This window comes from Triplophysa dalaica, chromosome 23 (genome assembly GCF_015846415.1).
Source record: "Triplophysa dalaica isolate WHDGS20190420 chromosome 23, ASM1584641v1, whole genome shotgun sequence".
In the NCBI taxonomy this organism is placed as follows: domain Eukaryota; kingdom Metazoa; phylum Chordata; class Actinopteri; order Cypriniformes; family Nemacheilidae; genus Triplophysa; species Triplophysa dalaica.
The window spans coordinates 19,141,451-19,160,794 of record NC_079564.1 but is presented as its reverse complement, the minus strand read 5'-3'; the positions used below and the strand labels follow the sequence as shown (position 1 = coordinate 19,160,794).

Genomic DNA, 19,344 nt, shown 5'->3' with positions numbered 1-19,344 from the left:
ATTAGTTTTTTTTGTAGAACATACATTTTTAAATATATAATATAAATATAATGTACTTGTTAATTGTCAATGTATTTAATAAACATTTCAATATATATATAGAATAACACACACAAGTAGTCACAATTCATTGAGTAATGGGATTGCAGCATTTCATGTATTCAATACCATACGCATTTGGTTCAAAACTTTTCCAAGAACAGGAGGAATTGATATGTGATATATTGAGATTTCAAGATAGTGTCCTGGTGTTGTTTTGAAGTGAAGACAATAGCATGTTTTGTTTCTCCAATCGTCACATGCTGTGTCTGACTATATTGTATACAGTACAATAGATGATCTTAGAGCAGTGGTTCTCTACCTTTTTCCAGGTCCCTTTCCCCCCTCCAAAAAATAATGGGCTAAATATCTTCATAATAATTATAATGAATGATTTATTAATACAATATAATCAGTAATCTGTTTGGTCTGTTGATATACAATAAAATAAATAAAAAGCATGCCACTGAAAGTCAGATTTGATTGGCCAGTTGGAATATTACCATACTTTCCGAAAGGGGCAAAAACGATGTGAAGTAGTTTGCACTCAGTTTCAACACTCGTCCTAATGCATAATGAAAAACCTAAAAAGCTGCTTAGATTCATCTTACTTAAAAAAAGTGTAAGTTTATAGGCCTAAATGTGTGTGCACAGAGAGGTATAATACAAGCTTTGTCATTAATCATTTGTGTTCTTAAGTAGGCAAATGAAAACAATACAATCTTCTCACAAGAATAAACACATATTACAATGTAGAAATTATTGGATGGATTCGTTTTTTATGATCTTGATAAGTTCAAGCACAGTTCATTTAGGGCTCAGATATGACAACCATTAGATAAGAGGAGAATTAATATCTTACCCAAAGATTATTAAAAAATATTACAGTTATTTACTTATAAGTTTATGACAAACATAAACATTTCTGCATCATAAATAAAGTTAAATGTAATTCATCTTAAATGCTGTCCTTAGAGTGGAAGTGAATATCATTTATTGAAAATATTTTCCAAGGCTTACAAATAAGTATTTCATGCAAACTCAATTGTCATATAATGTGCAATGAAAGGTGCAGATGTACTGGAAAATTTAGAAATTTGAAACATTTTTTATTTTATATTTGTGTTCGCGCTCGCTGTCATCACTGTTTGGAATTAACAACGTTTCACCACAGCTAATAGTTTCCTTTATTCGTGTTCTACCAAAAGTGTCATCTCTTCGACTCTCCACGGCTTAGTGGACTAAATTTGCGAACACCTGAACGTCCCCTTTTAAAAATCTGCCACATTCGCCGCCCGAACTTCTTTGAACCCCCACTGGGAGAAACTCTGATCTTCTGTGTCCAAAATATCCAAACTGTCCTTTTATATAATACCCTGTTCCATTATCGAGTGCACTCTTTCCATCCCATAACTAACTCCAAATGAATTTGCTCTTTTAAGAGGACTGTAATCACAGGCTCCCCGTGACCCGAGGTAGTTCGGATAAGCGGTAGAAAATGGAATGGAATGGAAAGAGGACTGGACGCATTTCTAGTAAACATATAACATTGTATTAATATCAGCTGCAGTTTAGAGATCAATTTCTTTGATTTTACTGCAATATACCCTTTACCTCACAACATTCTGAGGTGATGTGGCAACATTTGACCATATTACGGTTTAAAACGTTTATCTTTGCATAATGTGTAGCGACTATTTCACACAACAGCGACAGACACTAAATAGAAGGTCTAATGGCTCCCTCAAGCGGCCGCGGGTCTGTACAGGCTCCGAAGTTTTCCGATGTTTCTCGAATGCGCCCGATGTCGCGCGACACTCGGATCCAGTCGTGCCAGTTTTTCCGCCCCGTGCTTTTCTCTTTCAGCTGGAGGAACCGGATTCGTTTGTTTGATCGTCTCTTTATTTACATTCGTGTGACGCGTGCGTGTGTTTCTTCATGTGTGGCGAACAGAAATCAGCACGTGTTTGTGAAAGAATGACGCTTTTGTGTCGCTGGATTTAATGCGCCGGACTGGGCCGAACGAGCCCGAAACACAGCGGCATCATTCTGGATCAGCTGGAGTTCTGCTGTAAGATCAGACCGTCATCAGATCAGCATCAGACGCACTGTACAGCCGCCGGTGAGACTCTCTGTTCATCATCTGTTCATCTTTAATAAATAAAGTCATTTAAATAGCAGGACACGTGACTGATGTTTAGCACTGCGCTCGTGCTTATATTATTATTCGGTGTGTTTGTTTCTGTCTGTCATTGCACTTTTGTGGCAGACATTCTTTAAGGCACTTTTACTTTCTTTCGTTAGACTTACATTAAAATATGAAAAATTACAGACTAAAGAAAGAACATGCTTCACCATTAAAAGTGTAATTTTCTGTCTATCTATTCTAACTGTCTTTGTGTCATCCATTCATCCAGATGGTTTTTCTGTCCATCCATCAATGTGATGTTAAAAGTGTTTATGAAACAGAAATATTCAGTGCATCCCTCATTTGATTTCAAGCTTCTGTAACTTTCTCTCTTACAGGTTTTTCTCTCTTCGTTTCTCTCTGGGCAGACAGAGAGAGATAGAGGGAGAGAGAGGGAGAGACACAGACAGGTGTCTCTCTTTCTCCTGTGGGTGGCCGTACGGTAGGGGCCGGAGGATTTTGCTGCAACCTCGCCAAACGATGACATCACCCTCATCCCCGCTGGGCTCGCCGTCCCCCTGCCCACCCCCGCCTCCTTCTCTCCCCTCCTCCCCCACACCGTTGTCTCCCGCCCCGTCCAGCCTCCCGCTGCCCCCCGCTCTGCCGCCCACCGGAGAGGTGATGGTTCTGGCCCTGGGCCGTAAGAGGCAGAGGCTCCTCATCGGCATGTCCATACTGCCCAACCTCTTCCTGGCGTTTCTGTTGTCCTCTGACCCGCTGCTGACCCTGGCGTCACCCTTCCATTGCCGCCAGCCGGGACCCTCTCCCGTCCCTCAGGTGCCGAACGTCTCCGTGCGAACAGAGCCGGACGGGGGTGTAGGTCAGTGCAAGCGGGACGTGATGATCAACAACACACTGTCTGGTCAGACAGACTGCGACGTGGGCTACGACTACAACGTCACGGAAGGACTGAGAAATAATATTGTCACAGAGGTGGGTGGGCTTTCATGAATCCTTATGTGTGATCTTGTGATGTAATAATGTTGATGAAACGTGTGTCATTAGAAAAAAATCCATTTCAGTATTAAAGACAGTCCATGTTGGATTTCCTTTTGCTCGATGGGAAGAACATTTCACTGATTCTCTGGACTGACGATATCATGACAGTTCTATAGACAGCTTCTGGAAACTCTTCTTTTAACTTCTATTTGGCCCAGAAGACTTAACTCATGAGTGTTAACATCAGGAACACACATTTCTCAGTTTCATCTGGAGTCCCGTTTATTTAGTCAAGAACAAGCACAGTGAGAAAGATTAAGAAGGTTAATAATGTGTGTTCATTGTGTGTGGGCAGAGACCGGACGGTTCCCTGCCCTGAACACAAGTTATGAATGTACAGCAGAACCGGTTTGGTCCCTTCCTGACGCAGGTTTCTTGCAGCAGATGCAGATTCCATGCGGGTGTGTTGTGATGAAAATATGGCATGCGTTGCATTTCTGCTGCAGTGTTTAATCTCGTTACACGCTGAATCTTCAGAAGCTGTTTGTGAGCTGACTCAATAAACACACTGTTCAAACCCTCTGAAGGACGTCGAGCCATATTTACCACATTTAAGGGAAAGTTTAGCACAACATCTGTCATTTCTTCTCTCCTATGTGTAAGTCTTTTAATTCAGTTTTATTTATATAGAGCTTTTCACAATGTTTCATTGATGCCAAGCAGCTTTTAAACTATGTGGATAAAACATATAAAAATAAACTAAAGTGAATGCTAGGATTAAAATAACAAGGGTCCATCTTTGCTCTTGATTGTTGATTGTTGCCTGCGCTGGAGCTGTAATGATCAGTTGATCAGACTATCTTCAGTGGAACACAAGAGAAGATATTTTGAGAAATGGTTTTGTGTTCATTCAATGGAAGTCAGTGAGGTTCAGTGTAGTTTGATTCTCAACATCTCTCAAAATATCTTCTTTCGTGTTTTGCTGAAGAAAGAAAGTCACACAGGTTTGATATGAGGATGAAGAAATGATGGAAGAATTGTTTTTGGGATAACACTATCCTGTTAAGCTTGGGAGAAAGTCCAAAAATCCTAATTCTTCTGGTCGTCTGTGTAGTTGTTATTGTTTCATTATGAGCACAGGATGTTTTTATATGGCACCGTTACTAAGAACAGCAACGGAAAAGACCCTTTCAGAGAAAATGTACTCTTTAGAGGTAAGTGTTTGGGTACAATTTTTTTGTTTCGTTCTGTGATCCACTCACAATATTTTTTTTCACGAGTTTCAACAGAAAATGTTGTTTATATTTGTATTAATTGGCAGAAAATGAAATTTGAAGAAATATGTGAAAAGTACAGAAAAGATGCTCTCTACTTGTTCAAATCTCAAATACTGCACAGAAAATGATTAGTTTTTTATATGCTTACCTGGATTTTTTCAGTTTTCATGTGTCGTGTCATCCTGTAAGTCTTTCACTTTGCTGTCGGACAACTTTTTGTCACCCTGCGTTTTGATTTTGTTGAAAATGACTGAAATCACAATACATCTAGAAATGGTGATTTAAAAGGGACATTTGAAGCGGTCTCTGAAGTGTTTCCGCCGCTGTCTGTGCTGAGTCTGATCCGTCCTGCTCTTGTTTCAGTGGGATCTGGTGTGTGCGCAGTACTGGCTGGTTCCAGTAGAGGAGGTTTGCTTCATTCTGGGTGTCCTAACTGGCAGTCTGGGTTTGGGCTACATGTCTGACCGGTAAGAAAGCTTCTGTGTCTGTGTTATCGTTTCCAATCCATTTCAAATGTTTATTGAAGGCTTATGTGTTTACTTCTAGATTAGGCCGACAGAAGTCTCTGCTGGTCTCTCTGATGTTCACTGTGGTTTTTGGAGTGCTGGTTTGTGTCTCGCCATCTCCGCCTGTCTTCATCACCATGAGATTCTGTCTGGCTGCTGCGAGCGCTGGCGTTTACATCACGCTGTACGTCACACGTAAGTCAGACACGGGTGGAACGCGCACTATGGATACATTGTTTTGTGCCGTGGTGATTACAGGTTATGTAAGGGTGTGACAGGAAAACCACAGCGCATGAGTCAAACGTGCCGTTGCTTATTTATATTTCATGTGGATTTCTTAAAGGCACAGTAGCAGAAATCAGAAAAACATTTTGATTTGAATCAAAAATAAAGAGTGTGATCTGTACAAACGCATTCAGCAGCTCGTGTTTTACTGAAGGATGTTGGGATAACACAAAAACTGTGTGTGTTTTATTTTGCTTGTTGAATTGTAGGTGTGGAACTCTGTGACCCTTCACTGAGGTTGTTGGCGATGATGATGTCCGGCCTGATGATGTTTGCAGGTGAACTGTTCCTGTTGGGCGTGGCCCTCGGGTGTCACTCCTGGAGGGGTCTCTTGGGAACGGGAGCCGCGCCGTTGTCTTTATTTCTTTGCTATTGGTCAGTCGAATTTACACTATGAGGTGTAGCAGTGATTCTGTTTGCGTTCTTTATTTCAATTAGTTTTTGTAAAATTACAACATGTTTAACCTTAACAGTTACTCTACCCTTCGGAAGTTTTTCTCTCTCAAAGAGCCATTTTACCATAATTCTACAAGTGACACAATCTCCAAATGTAAATTAACTTCTAAAATGAACTTAAGTACAATCTGTATGTACAATTTGATATAGTTAAAACACAATTAAACTTTAGCATCACACCGATGGTTTAAATAATAACACAACATTCAGAAGTTGCATGCTGCCCTTAAGCACACATACAGCTGAAGTCAAACGTTTACATACCCCTTTACAGAATCTGGAAAATATTGAACATTTTGGAAAAATATTTCATTTAAAGTCAGATAGGTGTAAACCTCTGAAAATGTTTTATTTCCTGAGAAACATGTAATTTTATAGCTTCTGACAGACATTACTAAATGAAAAAATAAATATATGAACAAAACAATAACAATTTACACCAAAAAAACATGTTCGAAAAGAACCTTGTTGCCTACATGAGCACAACTGAATGTTTCTATCTATTGTAATAGTTGTGTTTGAGTCTCTTGATGGTCCTCAATGTAAACAGATGAATCTCAACATCATACAGTTACTGCTGGACATGAGTCAAATATACGGAAATGATGAAAAAGCAAAGGTTCTGGAGGACCTGGATCATTTTTCTTGTACTCCGGACAAACAAGAAACCCTTAAACAACTCTGACAAAACCCTTAAAAACTCTCATTGATTGTTCAGGTAACATCATACAGTGTTAATAATCAGCGCGATGTAAACTTTTGACCTGGGCTAATTATAGTATTATTATTTGGTGTGAACTTTTGTGTTGACATTTCTTTTGTAAAATAATTTGTTCAGTGCAGGACTGAATTAAAAATCTACGTGGAATTTTAAATGGCTTTTTAGTCTGCGTTTTTTTTCTTTATTCGGTGTTTTGAAACTTTAAGGAAATATAATGGTTTTCATCTTTATTAACATCCCGTTTTCTTAGTATGAGGATGAACACAGCAGATTCGGTGCTGCATCTCAAGCGTTTATCTACTGAAGTTTAAACTGCACCTTCAGCCTCATTCAGAAATATTGATTCCAAATTCCCAGTGAGACTCTGAGTGCAGCTCCAGCACATTAATGCTCCTCAGTGATGATGAATTGTTTTCATATCTATTGCTACCAGACCATCCCACTTACACCACAGCGCTGTCGTTAGTTCAGTCATTAGTTTAGCAGATGATGGTATTACCCTGTATTACCAAATGTTCTTTGAGCACTTTGATGATGTTTTTAAAGATGTGTTTGTGTTCAGTATTCCAGGGGTGTTTCCGGAGTCACCACGCTGGCTTCTGCTCTCCGAGAGGACAGGAGACTTGAATTCCTTCAATGAACGGAATGAGCGGCAGAGAGATGACGACAGCTTCACAGGTAGGTGTTAGTTTATGTATTCATGTGGAGTGATTTGGATGCCGGCACATTTGGGTTCTCAAAAAGCATTTCTCGTTCGACAGAATTGGACACGGACTCGTTCTCGTCTCCTGGTCGTCCGCGCCTGTCATTACCAGAACTGTTACACAGCAGAAACATCTGGAAAAACCTCTGTGTGTTGGGCTTCACCTCGTAAGTCACTTCTGTGTAACTTAGTAGTGTTGAAATGGTCAGATTTCCTTGACGTTAGCAGTCACAATGTTATCAGATTTGATAAGTATCTCAATTTCTAGTTGCTTGTGATGACGTCTCATTTCAGACTGTAGTCGTTTGTACCTGTAGTTCAGTTACATTTGAACTTTTATGGTCACACACTTCTTGAAATATAAATGTCAAGGGTTGAACTGTGTCTTTCGTCAGATTTATCTCTCACGGCATCAGTCACTGCTACAGCTCCTTCAGACGAGACGTCAAGGGCACCACCCCCAGTTTCTATTGGACCTACCTGCTGTCTGTGTGTGCCGGGGGCGGGGCCTGGCTGTTGCTCTGGGCGACGGTGGAGAGATGGGGTCGTCGTGGAATTCTTCTCCTGGCCATGACCTTGACTGGAATAGCCTCTCTTATTCTGCTCGGACTTATGAACTGTGAGTGTAACATTGTTTTCACCTTCACTCTTTGGGCAGTTTGTTTTTGTTGAGAGTTTTCTGTGTGTCGCCATCTTGTGGTAAGAATGATGAAACAAGCAATCCTTGTTCATGATCCAAAGGCAAATGATGGGTTGCTTTCACAAATTATTGTTAACATGTCTTTAAATTATGTGTGAATCAAAAGTTCTTGCACTTTCTTACCTTTGTTTGTAATAAAAGTGTTTTTTTGGTTATTGGCATAAAGTGTGTGGGTTGACCCAGTGCATGAAACCAGTTTCCCACATTTGTGTTCACAAATGAATGAGATTCGGTGTGTTGTTTTTGAAGGTACTATAAATAATAATATGGGCAGACTTGATATTGATCTTTAAGGTATTTGGCTTTACTGTATTTAACGGTCACATGAATTTGTGTCCATGCAGATTTGAGCGAGTCGGCCATGACGGTGTTTTCTATTCTGGGTCTGTTCTCATCCCAGGCGGCCGCTTCGCTCTCCATTCTGTTTACCGCTGAAGTCATGCCCACTATCATCAGGTGAACACGCTATACCCGTGAGGCCTGATTACTAACACCCCATCAGAGACCACTGGCTATGTTTACTACAAAAAGCAGAATAGCAGTAACGAATGGAAATTCATCAAAGTTCGTCGTCAGCTGTCATGCTGATAATGATGTCATGCTTCATGAACACCTGTCGATCCTGTACTTGTGAAGCGTGCACACTGTTTTTTAAATTGTAAATTTGTAATAGTCGAAATGTAGCCAAGTGTGCTGTTGATCAATACGTTTTTTGTTGAAAATCTCTCTTGTATTAAGCACCTCTCTGAGCCTATTGTTCTGAATGTATTGTTATTATTAGTGATTTAAAAATACTGAGATGCTTAAGTCATCCTTTAGAATTACTTTGGATAACTTTTCTAAGCTATGTGTGCAACTGGTGTTATGGTTTAGTACAAAATTATTTCTCATCATTTCTTCATCCTCATGTCATGTCAAACCTGTATGAGTTTCCTTCTTCTTCAGAACACAACAGAAGATATTTTGAAGAATGTTGATAACCATACAACACTGAACTCCATTATATGATCACAAAACCACTGAGACATTCCTCAAAATATCTTCTTTTGTGTTCCGCTGAAGAAAGACACGTACAAATTTACAACCACATGAATACTGTTTTCTTTTTAGGTTAACTATCCCTTTGAGACATGAGCAATAAGTGATGTGGTTGTAACTATCGTTCTTGTGTCTGCAGGGGAAGTGGGGTGGGAGCTGTCATGGCTCTGGGTTGCGTGGGCCGATTGAGTTCTCCTCTGATGGATCTGCGTAATCACTACGGCTACTTCCTGCATCACGTGGTCTACTCGTCTCTGGCTCTGCTGGCGGTTCTTTCCATCCTGCTGCTTCCAGAGAGCAAGCGGAAACCCCTTCCACAGACACTGGCCGACGGAGAACAGTACAGACGTCCTCCGCTGGTCCGAAGGAGGAGGGATAACGTTCCTCTTCTCGCTACTCCCAATCCAGAGACCTAGCTGTCCTGCTTTGACCACGCGCAGTATTTGAGGCATCGTCCTCTCACCTTTGTAGTCAGTCCCAACACGTATTGGTGGAGTCGGTGCACATGGACTCCATCCTGATGTGTGAGGGGTGAAGGGTTAGGAACTGCAGAGCGACACTGGCTCTGTGGCACGACAGGAGAACAGAAACACTCTTGACATCTGCGTGCAGTGCCAGTGGTGTACATCTCAGTTCTCCATTGAAGACTGACCCATGTAGCGTTCAGCGGCACTTTAGTTATATCAAACTTCACACGGGCTTGAAAAATTCTCAGTGGTTTTGACATTGTATTTATCATCTTTTGACACAAAACAGGTTTAAGTTCTCGCTCAAGATGGAGGAGACAAGGAACTTGTTCTCTTGTAGTTTTTGAACAAGTGGCTGCTATGAATGGAGGACTCGGAGAAAACAATGCTGGATTTATTTATCATATTCACCTCAACCCTCTTTGTTTCAAGCACAAAGGAATATCCCAGTTTCAGTACAATACAAGCTCTGTCGTCATTCTCTGTGACATCCCTCAGTTTGTAGAAAGTTGTGTCAGCAATGCAAATCTGGATGTTTGTCTACCTGCAATAGTAATTCTGCCCAAAAGGGATGATCTAGACAACCTGAGGTTCAAATAACAGCAAAATTGAGCTTCAGATGTGCCATTTAATCCCTCTGCTCTGTTAAAGACCTCTACCACACATGCTGTCATTTGATCTTAAATTGTGTTGAACCTGAAATATTCCTTTTCTCTTTGTTCTAAACACATAAATATCGAGACTCCTTCAAATCCAGGTGAACAAAACATCATTTGAGTGTTGACACTGTCTGGATTATTTGCATTTTATATCTGATGCTGTTTTGCGTTTAGTCTCTGCCTGTTGCATTTTCAGTCAGATTATGAGTTATGATGCTTGTTAGATTCTTTAAATTGCACTTCATAGTAATTTGAATGATTGTGACTACTCCTATAATAATCAAGGACAATAGCTGTGAGATGAATGATGATTGCTCAAGAATTACAAAGTAATGAAGTAACAATAAAATGCTGTGCTTATAGAAATAAATCTTTGATCACTCTTAAAATTGGATCAGATGTCTAAACGTCATGTGTTTTGTGTTTTTATGATCATGTTCCAGATCCATTAAGCATAAATATATTTTTTCCAAATTATTCTTAACTATAACAGTTTTAATTAGTATCTTTCAAAGATTATTGTTCTTTTGTGTCACTTGTCATCATGTGACCATGACCATATTCACCGTAATACAATTCTGCAGCGGCTGATTCTGGAAAACTCTCCAGGTCAGTCCATGTCTGCTGTCGTTCAGTACGTCACCAGTAAACTGTTTATGTTTGACGAAACCGTTAATCCAGCGGGTCAATAAAGAGAATTCTTTCTTATGAGATTCTTTCCAGGCACATTTCACATGCTGCACACCTTGTTGAACGCTTTGACCTTCTCTGTTGTCTTCACTTGGTTCATCATTTGTCTATGCGTTGGTCATAATGTCAATCAAACTTGGAAATAAAACCAAAATTGGCAAAAGAATTTTATGAATTCAACTTCAGCAGTAAATGATTCTGATAACAGAGGCTCATGTAAGCTGCAGGGTTTTGGAAGGCAACCAAAGGTTTGACCCTACAGAAAGACGATAGCCCCTCTAAAGCAGATTCACAGCTTGTCTTGTGATAGACTGAGCGATGCTTTAGACTTTCATCACCACAATAAAACAATGTCATCCATCCCCCTTTCATTTATATTTATCTTTCAGTGAAGTGTTCCACACGTACATGGATGTGCTACTGTCTGAGGTTTAACCTGCAGGCGTCACTTTCCAGGAATGTCACGGGTTATCTTTGTACCCAAGGACAAATGTTCTGACAATAATGTGTCTGTGAGCCAGGTCTCTATTTCATCTGTGATTGATTGACCTTGAACGTGTCTGAACCTGACAAACAGATGAAGCTGTGCCTTTGAAACTTCTGTGTTGATCTTTAGGAATGGTTTCTTCTTTAATTTACCAACATTTTTTAATTAATGAATGCTATCTTCTACCTAAACGTAACTGCCGTGTGTTGTCAAGCTTTAAAATCCTTAACCAATGAGAACTGCTAGTCTACGACTCCACATAAACTCAACACTGTGGATGTTGTTGGTGTATTAAGAGAGAGACCATGAAAGACAGACAATACATTGGTTGAATCTCAAGAGTTACTTTATTAGGACTCCTCACCTCTGTCGCTTCGTAACAAAACATCACAGGTCAAAAATATACATTTACATTTGTTTTCTTGGCTTTGCTTACAATAGTTATTTTGGATACAAATGGCACATGTGAATGCATCAGTATTGTCATTATGGGATAGCATTTGGCAGGGATATGACTACCATGTGCATGAGAAGTGCATACGATTGGTTTGACTCAAATCTTAATGAATTAATGGAGCAGATGTAGACATGAGACAATTACTATTTAGCATTTGTGAAATATGGGAAATGCTGTAATGGCAGAGTTTGGACCTGCTGCTCCATTTCTCAGGATGTCATACATGGAACGTCTGGAGGCCCAAACTCGCCCCTTTAACATGAAGAAGGAATGTTTTGTCCCTGACCCTGAAGAAGATTATGGAAACGATTCATTATCAGTCGAGACAGAGACAAAGTCACCTGCGATACTTCTCATGGTAAAGTAAGTTGAAGTTCATCTGTTGGCATTGTTAGAATCAAAATGAATTTGTAGGTTTGAATATTTTACCTCATATTTGTTTTTGAGAAATGGTAACTATGAAGCCGATGTTCATCCTCAGAAGCCGCCAAAGTTCGATGAAATGGAGGACATGGCGATGTTCATGTGCAAATATCCATGTTTAATGCACAAATCCATCCGTGAAATGCCACACAGCAGTAACATTTAAATAAACATGAGTAAATAATGAATAAAAATACTTTTTACTACCCTTGATTGGAAATTAACATGTTGAAATTTGTGCACAGCTGTACTAAATGTGGGTACAAAAGCTCTCTCCATTTTGAAAAGGCCACGCCGATATTAAAGAAGAAGTTATAGGGAGACAATTCTAAATTTTAAAATCATATTTGGTTTTGTTAGGTGAGAGAGCTGGGAGCGAGTCTATAATCTGAATTCAGGTCATGTTTTTCAATCCTATTTTGCCATTCTCAAACTACCCCCCAAAAAATGTGAATAAAATTATCCCAATTCTTTTAACAGACTGAGGAGGATTGCAAGAATCTGGCTCATCTTCAAGACCTTTTTTAAATTTAGATTTTTAAATGAATGCCGTTTACAATTTGTTTTATTTGACACGGTGTTATGAAATGAATGTCTTCAAAGAAATCTCTCCTTGAACAGTGTACATATGCTATTCACATTATGCACTGTACTCATACCTCTATTAACAATCATAATCCTTTCAAGAACTGTAGAACAATGCTATCTAAAAGTCACAAAATTGGAAAAAGTAGGAAGGTTCCATTCTTCTTTTTTTAAATCATTTAAATCGATTTGTGCAGCACAAAGAAACAAACAGAAAATAAGACTCAAATAAGTAACTTTGTGGTTTATGAAACAAATCAAGTGACATAATAGTTCCATATTAAACGTATTAAAATGTATTTTAACAATTTCATTGGTGATGATAAATGTACAATATTAAGCACATTTCTACAATGACAATTTCATTCATTAACTTTTGATGACAAAATGTTTATTAAGTAAATGCATTTATTTCTGTTACTTTACCCAAAACCTTGAGGATAAAACTTTCATAATATCTTCACAGAAAATGAACACCTACCATATTTATTTGTTGTCTTTCCCAACATGGCAATTTCTGTATTAGGTGCATCACTGGTGGACTCTGTAGGTGTCGTCTTTTCACCAGACTGCATTAGACTTTATTCTGTAAATTAGCAAATGAAAGAGATTAATGAACAAAACGAAACTGCTTAGAGAAAATGTTACTGAAGAGCTTCTGCTTGGTTGGTTGAACACTAATGCCATTAGAGAACATTGTATTATTGGTAAAGAACAGGACAGTGCTGCCTAGAGGTGGAGTCTAACCAGAGAAAATGGGGAGGAGGTCCTCAAAAGTTAACAAAGGAACCAATAATCATGTAACCTTAAGCCACAGCGCACTAGGGATCTATATTAAGATATTCTGCAAGAGGATAAGAACTGCGGGTTGGATATCTCAAGGCTCAAGAACCATCATAATGTAAAAGAAATTAACAGGAATCTCAAACTTTGACCTTTCATCCCATGAGATAAGTAATCATAACAGTTCATGGATCCCCTCAAGACACCAAATAACAGGTGTATATAAACAAACAGAATATTACCATTGATTACTCATTTGGAAAGGAACGAAATTGGTTTACGCAGAAAAATGGTCTGATTCATAATTTCTCCTTCTCTGCATGTATTCCCACTTTAACATCAATGCTGCAGGTCCGTTATTAATAAATAATGAATCTATGTTCTAGAAATCTTAAACACACTCTTACATGATTTAAGTTGAAGATGCTGCTGCCATTGAAGTACAATTCTTTTGACAGAACCTGAGATCAAAATTGGGGAAGGTACGTACATCAGTAATTTACACAGACAGTGTAGGAAAGATACATAAATGAATGCAGATCACAGATATCACACAAGCTGTTCTTCTCAATCACTGAGAAGCACCCAGCAGGAATTTCACAGGTTATCTTTGTCCTCAAGTGTGAAGGCAAAGGAACAATGACGTGTCAGCGTTAAAAGCGTGAGTGAAGCACTTGCACCAGCTGGATACTGACCTTGGCCCTTCAGAAGCATCTGCTCAGAACGGATAGAAGCATCTGTGATGGACAGAGTGAAATGACACTTGGCTTGTCCTTGAGCAAGGCACAGATCAGTTGATTTAAACAATGAGATGACTTCCCTTTTTGAGCCAGCAGTTGTTATCCAATGTAGAACCATTTACTGTATACACAACTTAGCAGGTCGCCCCTGGACCTCAAGTGGTTGTTTACAGGTATAATGGTGAATTACAATGGAACTGAAGTCTGCTGTACTTCATCATCTCAATAACCCTTCCAGTTTCTTCAACCTTTGTGTCAAATCGATGTCCCATTTCTTCAACACAGTATTGCCATTCTTCTCTTACAGGAATGATGATTGGCACTATGGTATACCATACTCATTCTTCTCATGCTTCGGCTATCATAAAGTATATTGAGATCTCTCATCCGCAGGAATTACACACTTCACTAGATGAATGCACCCCTCCAGCAGAGACCCGGCCCATCTGTATCTGAACCAGACTCAGACACTCATTTGCTTCATAGAATTCCTGTAACCATATTTAGAGGAGCACTTACATCATAAAAAGGGGTGAATGGCCTCGGACAGGTTTAGTATTGTTTCTTCAAGCGGTAAGCTAACAGACACAGAGTGATGCAATATTTAAAACTTTGTTCGGCATATTCAGTAAATAAAGACTATAACGGAATAATGACAATTGTTTCACAATATCAGTAATATTAATAAATCATCAGTGTTTGGAGTGGTGAATTACAAAGGTAAGTCACCTTGATCACACGCATGCGATGTGCAGTGTGATTGAATTTCCTGAGCCATTTCCCTGCCCCAAATGAATTATATAGTCAAATATGTTTGTTTTTATTTTGAATATATTGTTTTGAAAGAAAAGGTCTTGTTCCTGATGTTGAAGAGGAGTACCTTAAAGCAAAGATCATCGGTGGAGATGGTGATAAAGTCACCCGTGACACTTCGAGGGGGATGGTAAGTTCCAAACATAGCACTGGCATTGTTTCAATCAGAGAGAATTTTGATGAATGCTTACAAAACAGATGCTTATTTCCCGTTTTAAAGAAACCTGCAGAATTGGTGGTAATGTGTGACTATCCCATCCATCCATTTTCTTCCGCATTATCCGGGGCTGGGTCGCGGGGGCAGCAGTCTAAGCAGGGATGCCCAGACTTCCCTCTCCCTAGACACTTCCTCCAGCTCTTCCGGGGGGACACCGAGGCGTTCCAAGGCCAGCCGGGAGACATAGTCCCTCCAGCGTGTCTAAGGTCTGCCCCGGGGTCTCCTCCCAGTGGGACATGCCCAGAAAACCTTCCCGGGAAGGCGTCCAGGTGGCATCCGGAAAAGATGCCCGAGCCACCTTAGCTGGCCCCTCTCGATGTGGAGGAGCAGCGGATCTGCTCTGAGCTCCTCCCGAGTGACCGAGCTTCTCACCCTATATCTAAGGGATCGTCCAGCCACACTGCGGAGAAAGCTCATTTCGGCCGCCTGTATCCGGGATCTTGTCCTTTCGGTCATGACCCACAGCTCATGACCATAGGTGAGAGTAGGAACGAAGATTGACCGGTAAATCGAGAGCTTCGCCTTGCGGCTCAGCTCCTTCTTCACCACGACAGACCGGTACAGCGACCGCATTACTGCAGAGGCTACACCGATCCGTCTGTCAATCTCCCATTCCATCCTTCCTTCACTCGTGAACAAGACCCCAAGATACTTGAACTCCTCCACTTGAGGCAGGAACTCTCCACCTGAAGTGAGCAAGCAACCCTTTTCCGACTGAGAACCATGGCCTCGGATTTGGAGGTGCTGATTCTCATCCCAGCCGCTTCACACTCGGCTGCAAACCGTCCCAACTCAAGGTCATGGTCTGATGGGGCCAGCACGACAACTTCATCCGCAAAGAGCAGAGATGAAATCGTGTGGTCCCGAAACCCGACACCCTCCGGCCCCTGGCTGCGCCTAGAAATTCTATCCATAAAAATTATGAACAGAACCGGCGACAAAGGGCAGCCCTTCCGGAGTCCAACCCGCACTGGGAACAAGTCTGACTTACTGCCGGCAATGCGAACCAAGCTCCTGCTCCGGTCGTACAGGGACCGGATAGCCCTTAGCAAAGGGTCCCGAATCCCATACTCCCAGAGCACCCTCCACGTGATGCCGCGAGGGACATGGTCGAATGCCTTCTCCAAATCCACAAAGCACATGTGGATTGGTTGGGCAAACTCCCATGAACCCTCCAGCACCCTGGAGAGGGTATAGAGCTGGTCCAGTGTTCCACGACCGGGACGAAACAACGTTGATCATCGACCTCCGCCCTAGGGTGTACTGGTGCCATGTGCACTGATGGACACCCTTATGCTTGAACATTGTGTTCGTTAAGGACAAGCTGTAACTAGCACAGAAGTCCAATAAGAGAACACCACTCGGGATCAGATCAGGGAGGCCGTTCCTCCCAGTCACGCCCCTTCAGGTGTCACTGTCGCTGCCCACGTGGGCGTTGAAGTCCCCCAGCAGAACGACAGTCTCCTGTCGAAGCGCTTTCCAGCACCTCTCCCAGAGTCTTCAAGAAGGCCGGGCACTCTACACTGCCGTTTGGCCCATAGGCACACACGACAGTGAGAGACCTATCCCCAACCCGAAGGCGCAGGGAAGCAACCCTCTCGTTCACCGGGGTAAACTCCAACACATGGCGGCTGAGCTGGGGGGCTATAAACAAACCCACACCAGCCCGCCGCCTCTCACCATGGGCAACTCCAGAGTGGTGAAGAGTCCTCCTGCAAGTGGTGGGTTCACTGGAGGGTGGCCCCATGTCGCTCCTTCAGGCTGAGCCCGGCCAGACCCCATGGGGGGGGCCCGACCACCAGGCGCTCGCATACGAGCCCCAACCCCAGGCCTGGCTCCAGGGTGGGGTCCCGGCTGCGCCATGCCGGGCGACGTCACGGTCCTTGGATTTAAATTAATCGTAAAGGTTTTTTGAACCGCTCTTAGTCTGACCCTTCACCTAGGACCTGTTTGCCTTGGGAGACCCTACCAGGGGCATATAGCCCCAGACAACATAGCTCCTAGGGTCTTTCGGGTACTCAAACCCCTCCACCACGGTAAGGAGGCAGTTCAAGGAGGACAGTTTGAATAAATTCGATAAAATCGAGGACATGGTCGATGTTCACCTTCCTGCATGAGTCCGCTGTGCTGTTTAACCTCAAAGAGCGTTACACGGCCTGGATGATCTACGTGAGTCAAACTCTCTGTGTTCACTTGATCATGTATGAGCAGGACACAAACGTGTGTGTATGTCTCTCACAGACCTACTCTGGGCTCTTCTGTGTCACGGTGCCAAGAGGTTGTCGTCAGAAAGAAGAGGACTGAAGCTTTACATGCTGTCAGGTGTGTCCCTTAAAAATATGTTTTATAACTGTTAATTGTTTTAAAGACATACGGTTATTAACCATAAATGTTTTTTTAATTATGATTTTCCATTAAAAAAGAAAACTTCCCTTTGCAGACGGAGAAAACAAGACAATCTTATCAAGACTTTACATATTTTATTCAGATGCTGGGATAAAAATAGGATTGTTTTTTCACTGATTTGATTCTAATTCGTGTTGATAGTAGAGAATCTGGTGCTGGTTAGACTGAACACCAAGAGAGTCATTCAGTACTTTGCTTTTGATGTGTTGGGCTTCACTCAAGAGGAGAAGAACAGCATCTATAAGCTGACCGGTGCCATCATGCACTATGGCAACATGAAGTTCAAACAGAAGCAAAGAGAGGAGCAGGCAGAGGCAGATGGCACTGAGGGTTGGAATTATGAGAAAATGCTGACATGTTACATGTAGATGTTGGTTGACGGGTGATTCATTCAACCACCTTCTATTATTGATGACAGATGCTGATAAATCATCTTACCTGATGGGCCTGAACTCAAATTTGGAAACGAGTGGGTCACCAAGGGACAAAGTGTCCAACAGGTGGGATATGTTATTGTATTTTAAACATAATATAATAACATATTTTCTCTAAAACATATCTTTATCATCTCTATTGAATGGGTATAGCCTACTATGCCATTGGAGCTCTTTTCAAATCAGTTTATGAGAAGATGTATATTCTATCTATGGTTGTAAGAATCATACTTCATTGGTGTGCTCGACATTGCTGGATTTGAGATCTTTCATGTGAGTATTGTGTAGTTGCTCTCTTGTAGACTTCTTGCTTAAAGGTGTACTGAAGTGTCATTGCTTATTCTTTTATACCGTTGTATGGGGTCTAGTTATGACGTTCCCGTGATTTTTACATTCAAAAACATAATAATCAATAAGTTCTAGGCTAGTTTCTACCCGGATTTTGGGGCCAGCTTTACAAACTAGGGTTGCAAGGTGTAACGGTGCTATGGTAGCATCGCAATGCTAAAGCTTCAAAACATCTCTATTTTTGAAATAAAGCTTCACAGTACCGTAGTTAATGATGCATATGCGCTTTAATATTCATTTGAAAACTTACATCTGCCTTTTTGCAGTGTTTATCTCCTTAATGAATATGTTCTTTGAATGACTCAAACGAGATAATGATTCAAATTAGCGTTTTGAACGAATTGGTTTAATGATTCATTTGCTACTGCTTTTTAACCTTTTTTCCTTGTTCACGAAGGAATCCTTTGTGAAATGAACAAAGACTCCATGTTTTTCCCCACATGAGTTGGAACGTCTCTAAAAATAAACTTTAACCACACATTCGGAATCTGAAGGAAGGTTTTGCAGCGACGGTGTTCTTCCACAACCAGGGATGGGACAATATTAAGCTATCTTTAACAGTACCATTACCATTCCCTCTCATTTAACAAAAGCTTGGGTTAAAATTGTAATTGAAATAAAACTTTGCAGTATCCTAAAATATAGATTACCTTACACTCACAGCTAAAAGTTGTATAAGCCCGAATGTATTATTCAGTTTAAATATTCTTCCAGGTTCTCCCGTTTCCTCCCATAGTCACGTATTTACATGTAGGTTAGGTGAATTTCAATTTGCTAAATTGCCTCTACGTGTGTAAGTGGATATGGATAACACTGTTTCTTAACTACAGCTCTCATACTAAATACTGATTCTCACCATGTATATAATCATAATAGACTCAAATGGCAAAAAATAAATAAACTTTGAACAAGGAAAGGAATCTACTCATAAGTAGAAGATCATGTCTCAGTTTCTCTTACATTTTTGGTATTGTTTAACACTT

At 40.9% G+C, this 19,344-nt stretch overlaps 1 protein-coding gene and 1 long non-coding RNA gene across 2 annotated transcripts in view; one reads left to right on the top strand and one right to left on the bottom strand.

The window, feature by feature from the left end:
• Positions 1-1,854: 1,854 nt before the first annotated feature.
• slc22a17 (solute carrier family 22 member 17) lies at positions 1,855-10,370 on the top strand. Its single transcript, XM_056738881.1, has 10 exons — positions 1,855-2,161; positions 2,566-3,160; positions 4,807-4,910; positions 4,990-5,144; positions 5,444-5,609; positions 6,974-7,089; positions 7,173-7,281; positions 7,510-7,733; positions 8,159-8,270; positions 8,992-10,370. Exons 2-10 carry the CDS (start codon positions 2,708-2,710, stop codon positions 9,266-9,268), a joined length of 1,716 nt encoding a protein of 571 aa, XP_056594859.1. The 5' UTR covers positions 1,855-2,161; positions 2,566-2,707; the 3' UTR covers positions 9,269-10,370.
• Positions 10,371-11,341: 971 nt separating this feature from the next.
• Positions 11,342-19,344, bottom strand: part of LOC130413481 (uncharacterized) — an 86,277-nt gene continuing 78,274 nt past the window's right edge. The window contains exons 7-9 of the long non-coding RNA XR_008905498.1: positions 13,102-13,206; positions 12,042-12,088; positions 11,342-11,899 (exon numbers count right to left, since the gene is read on the bottom strand). This is a non-coding gene — a long non-coding RNA (uncharacterized LOC130413481). The remainder of the gene's footprint in view (positions 11,900-12,041; positions 12,089-13,101; positions 13,207-19,344) is intronic.

Excerpts from the sequence above, each read along its gene's own strand:
- slc22a17 (XM_056738881.1), top strand. The coding sequence starts at position 2,708 with ATGACATCACCCTCATCCCCGCTGGGCTCGCCGTCCCCCTGCCCACCC. Across the intron at positions 3,161-4,806 it reads GAAATAATATTGTCACAGAG|TGGGATCTGGTGTGTGCGCA; the intron begins GTGGGTGGGCTT and ends CTCTTGTTTCAG. Across the intron at positions 7,282-7,509 it reads TGTGTGTTGGGCTTCACCTC|ATTTATCTCTCACGGCATCA; the intron begins GTAAGTCACTTC and ends GTCTTTCGTCAG.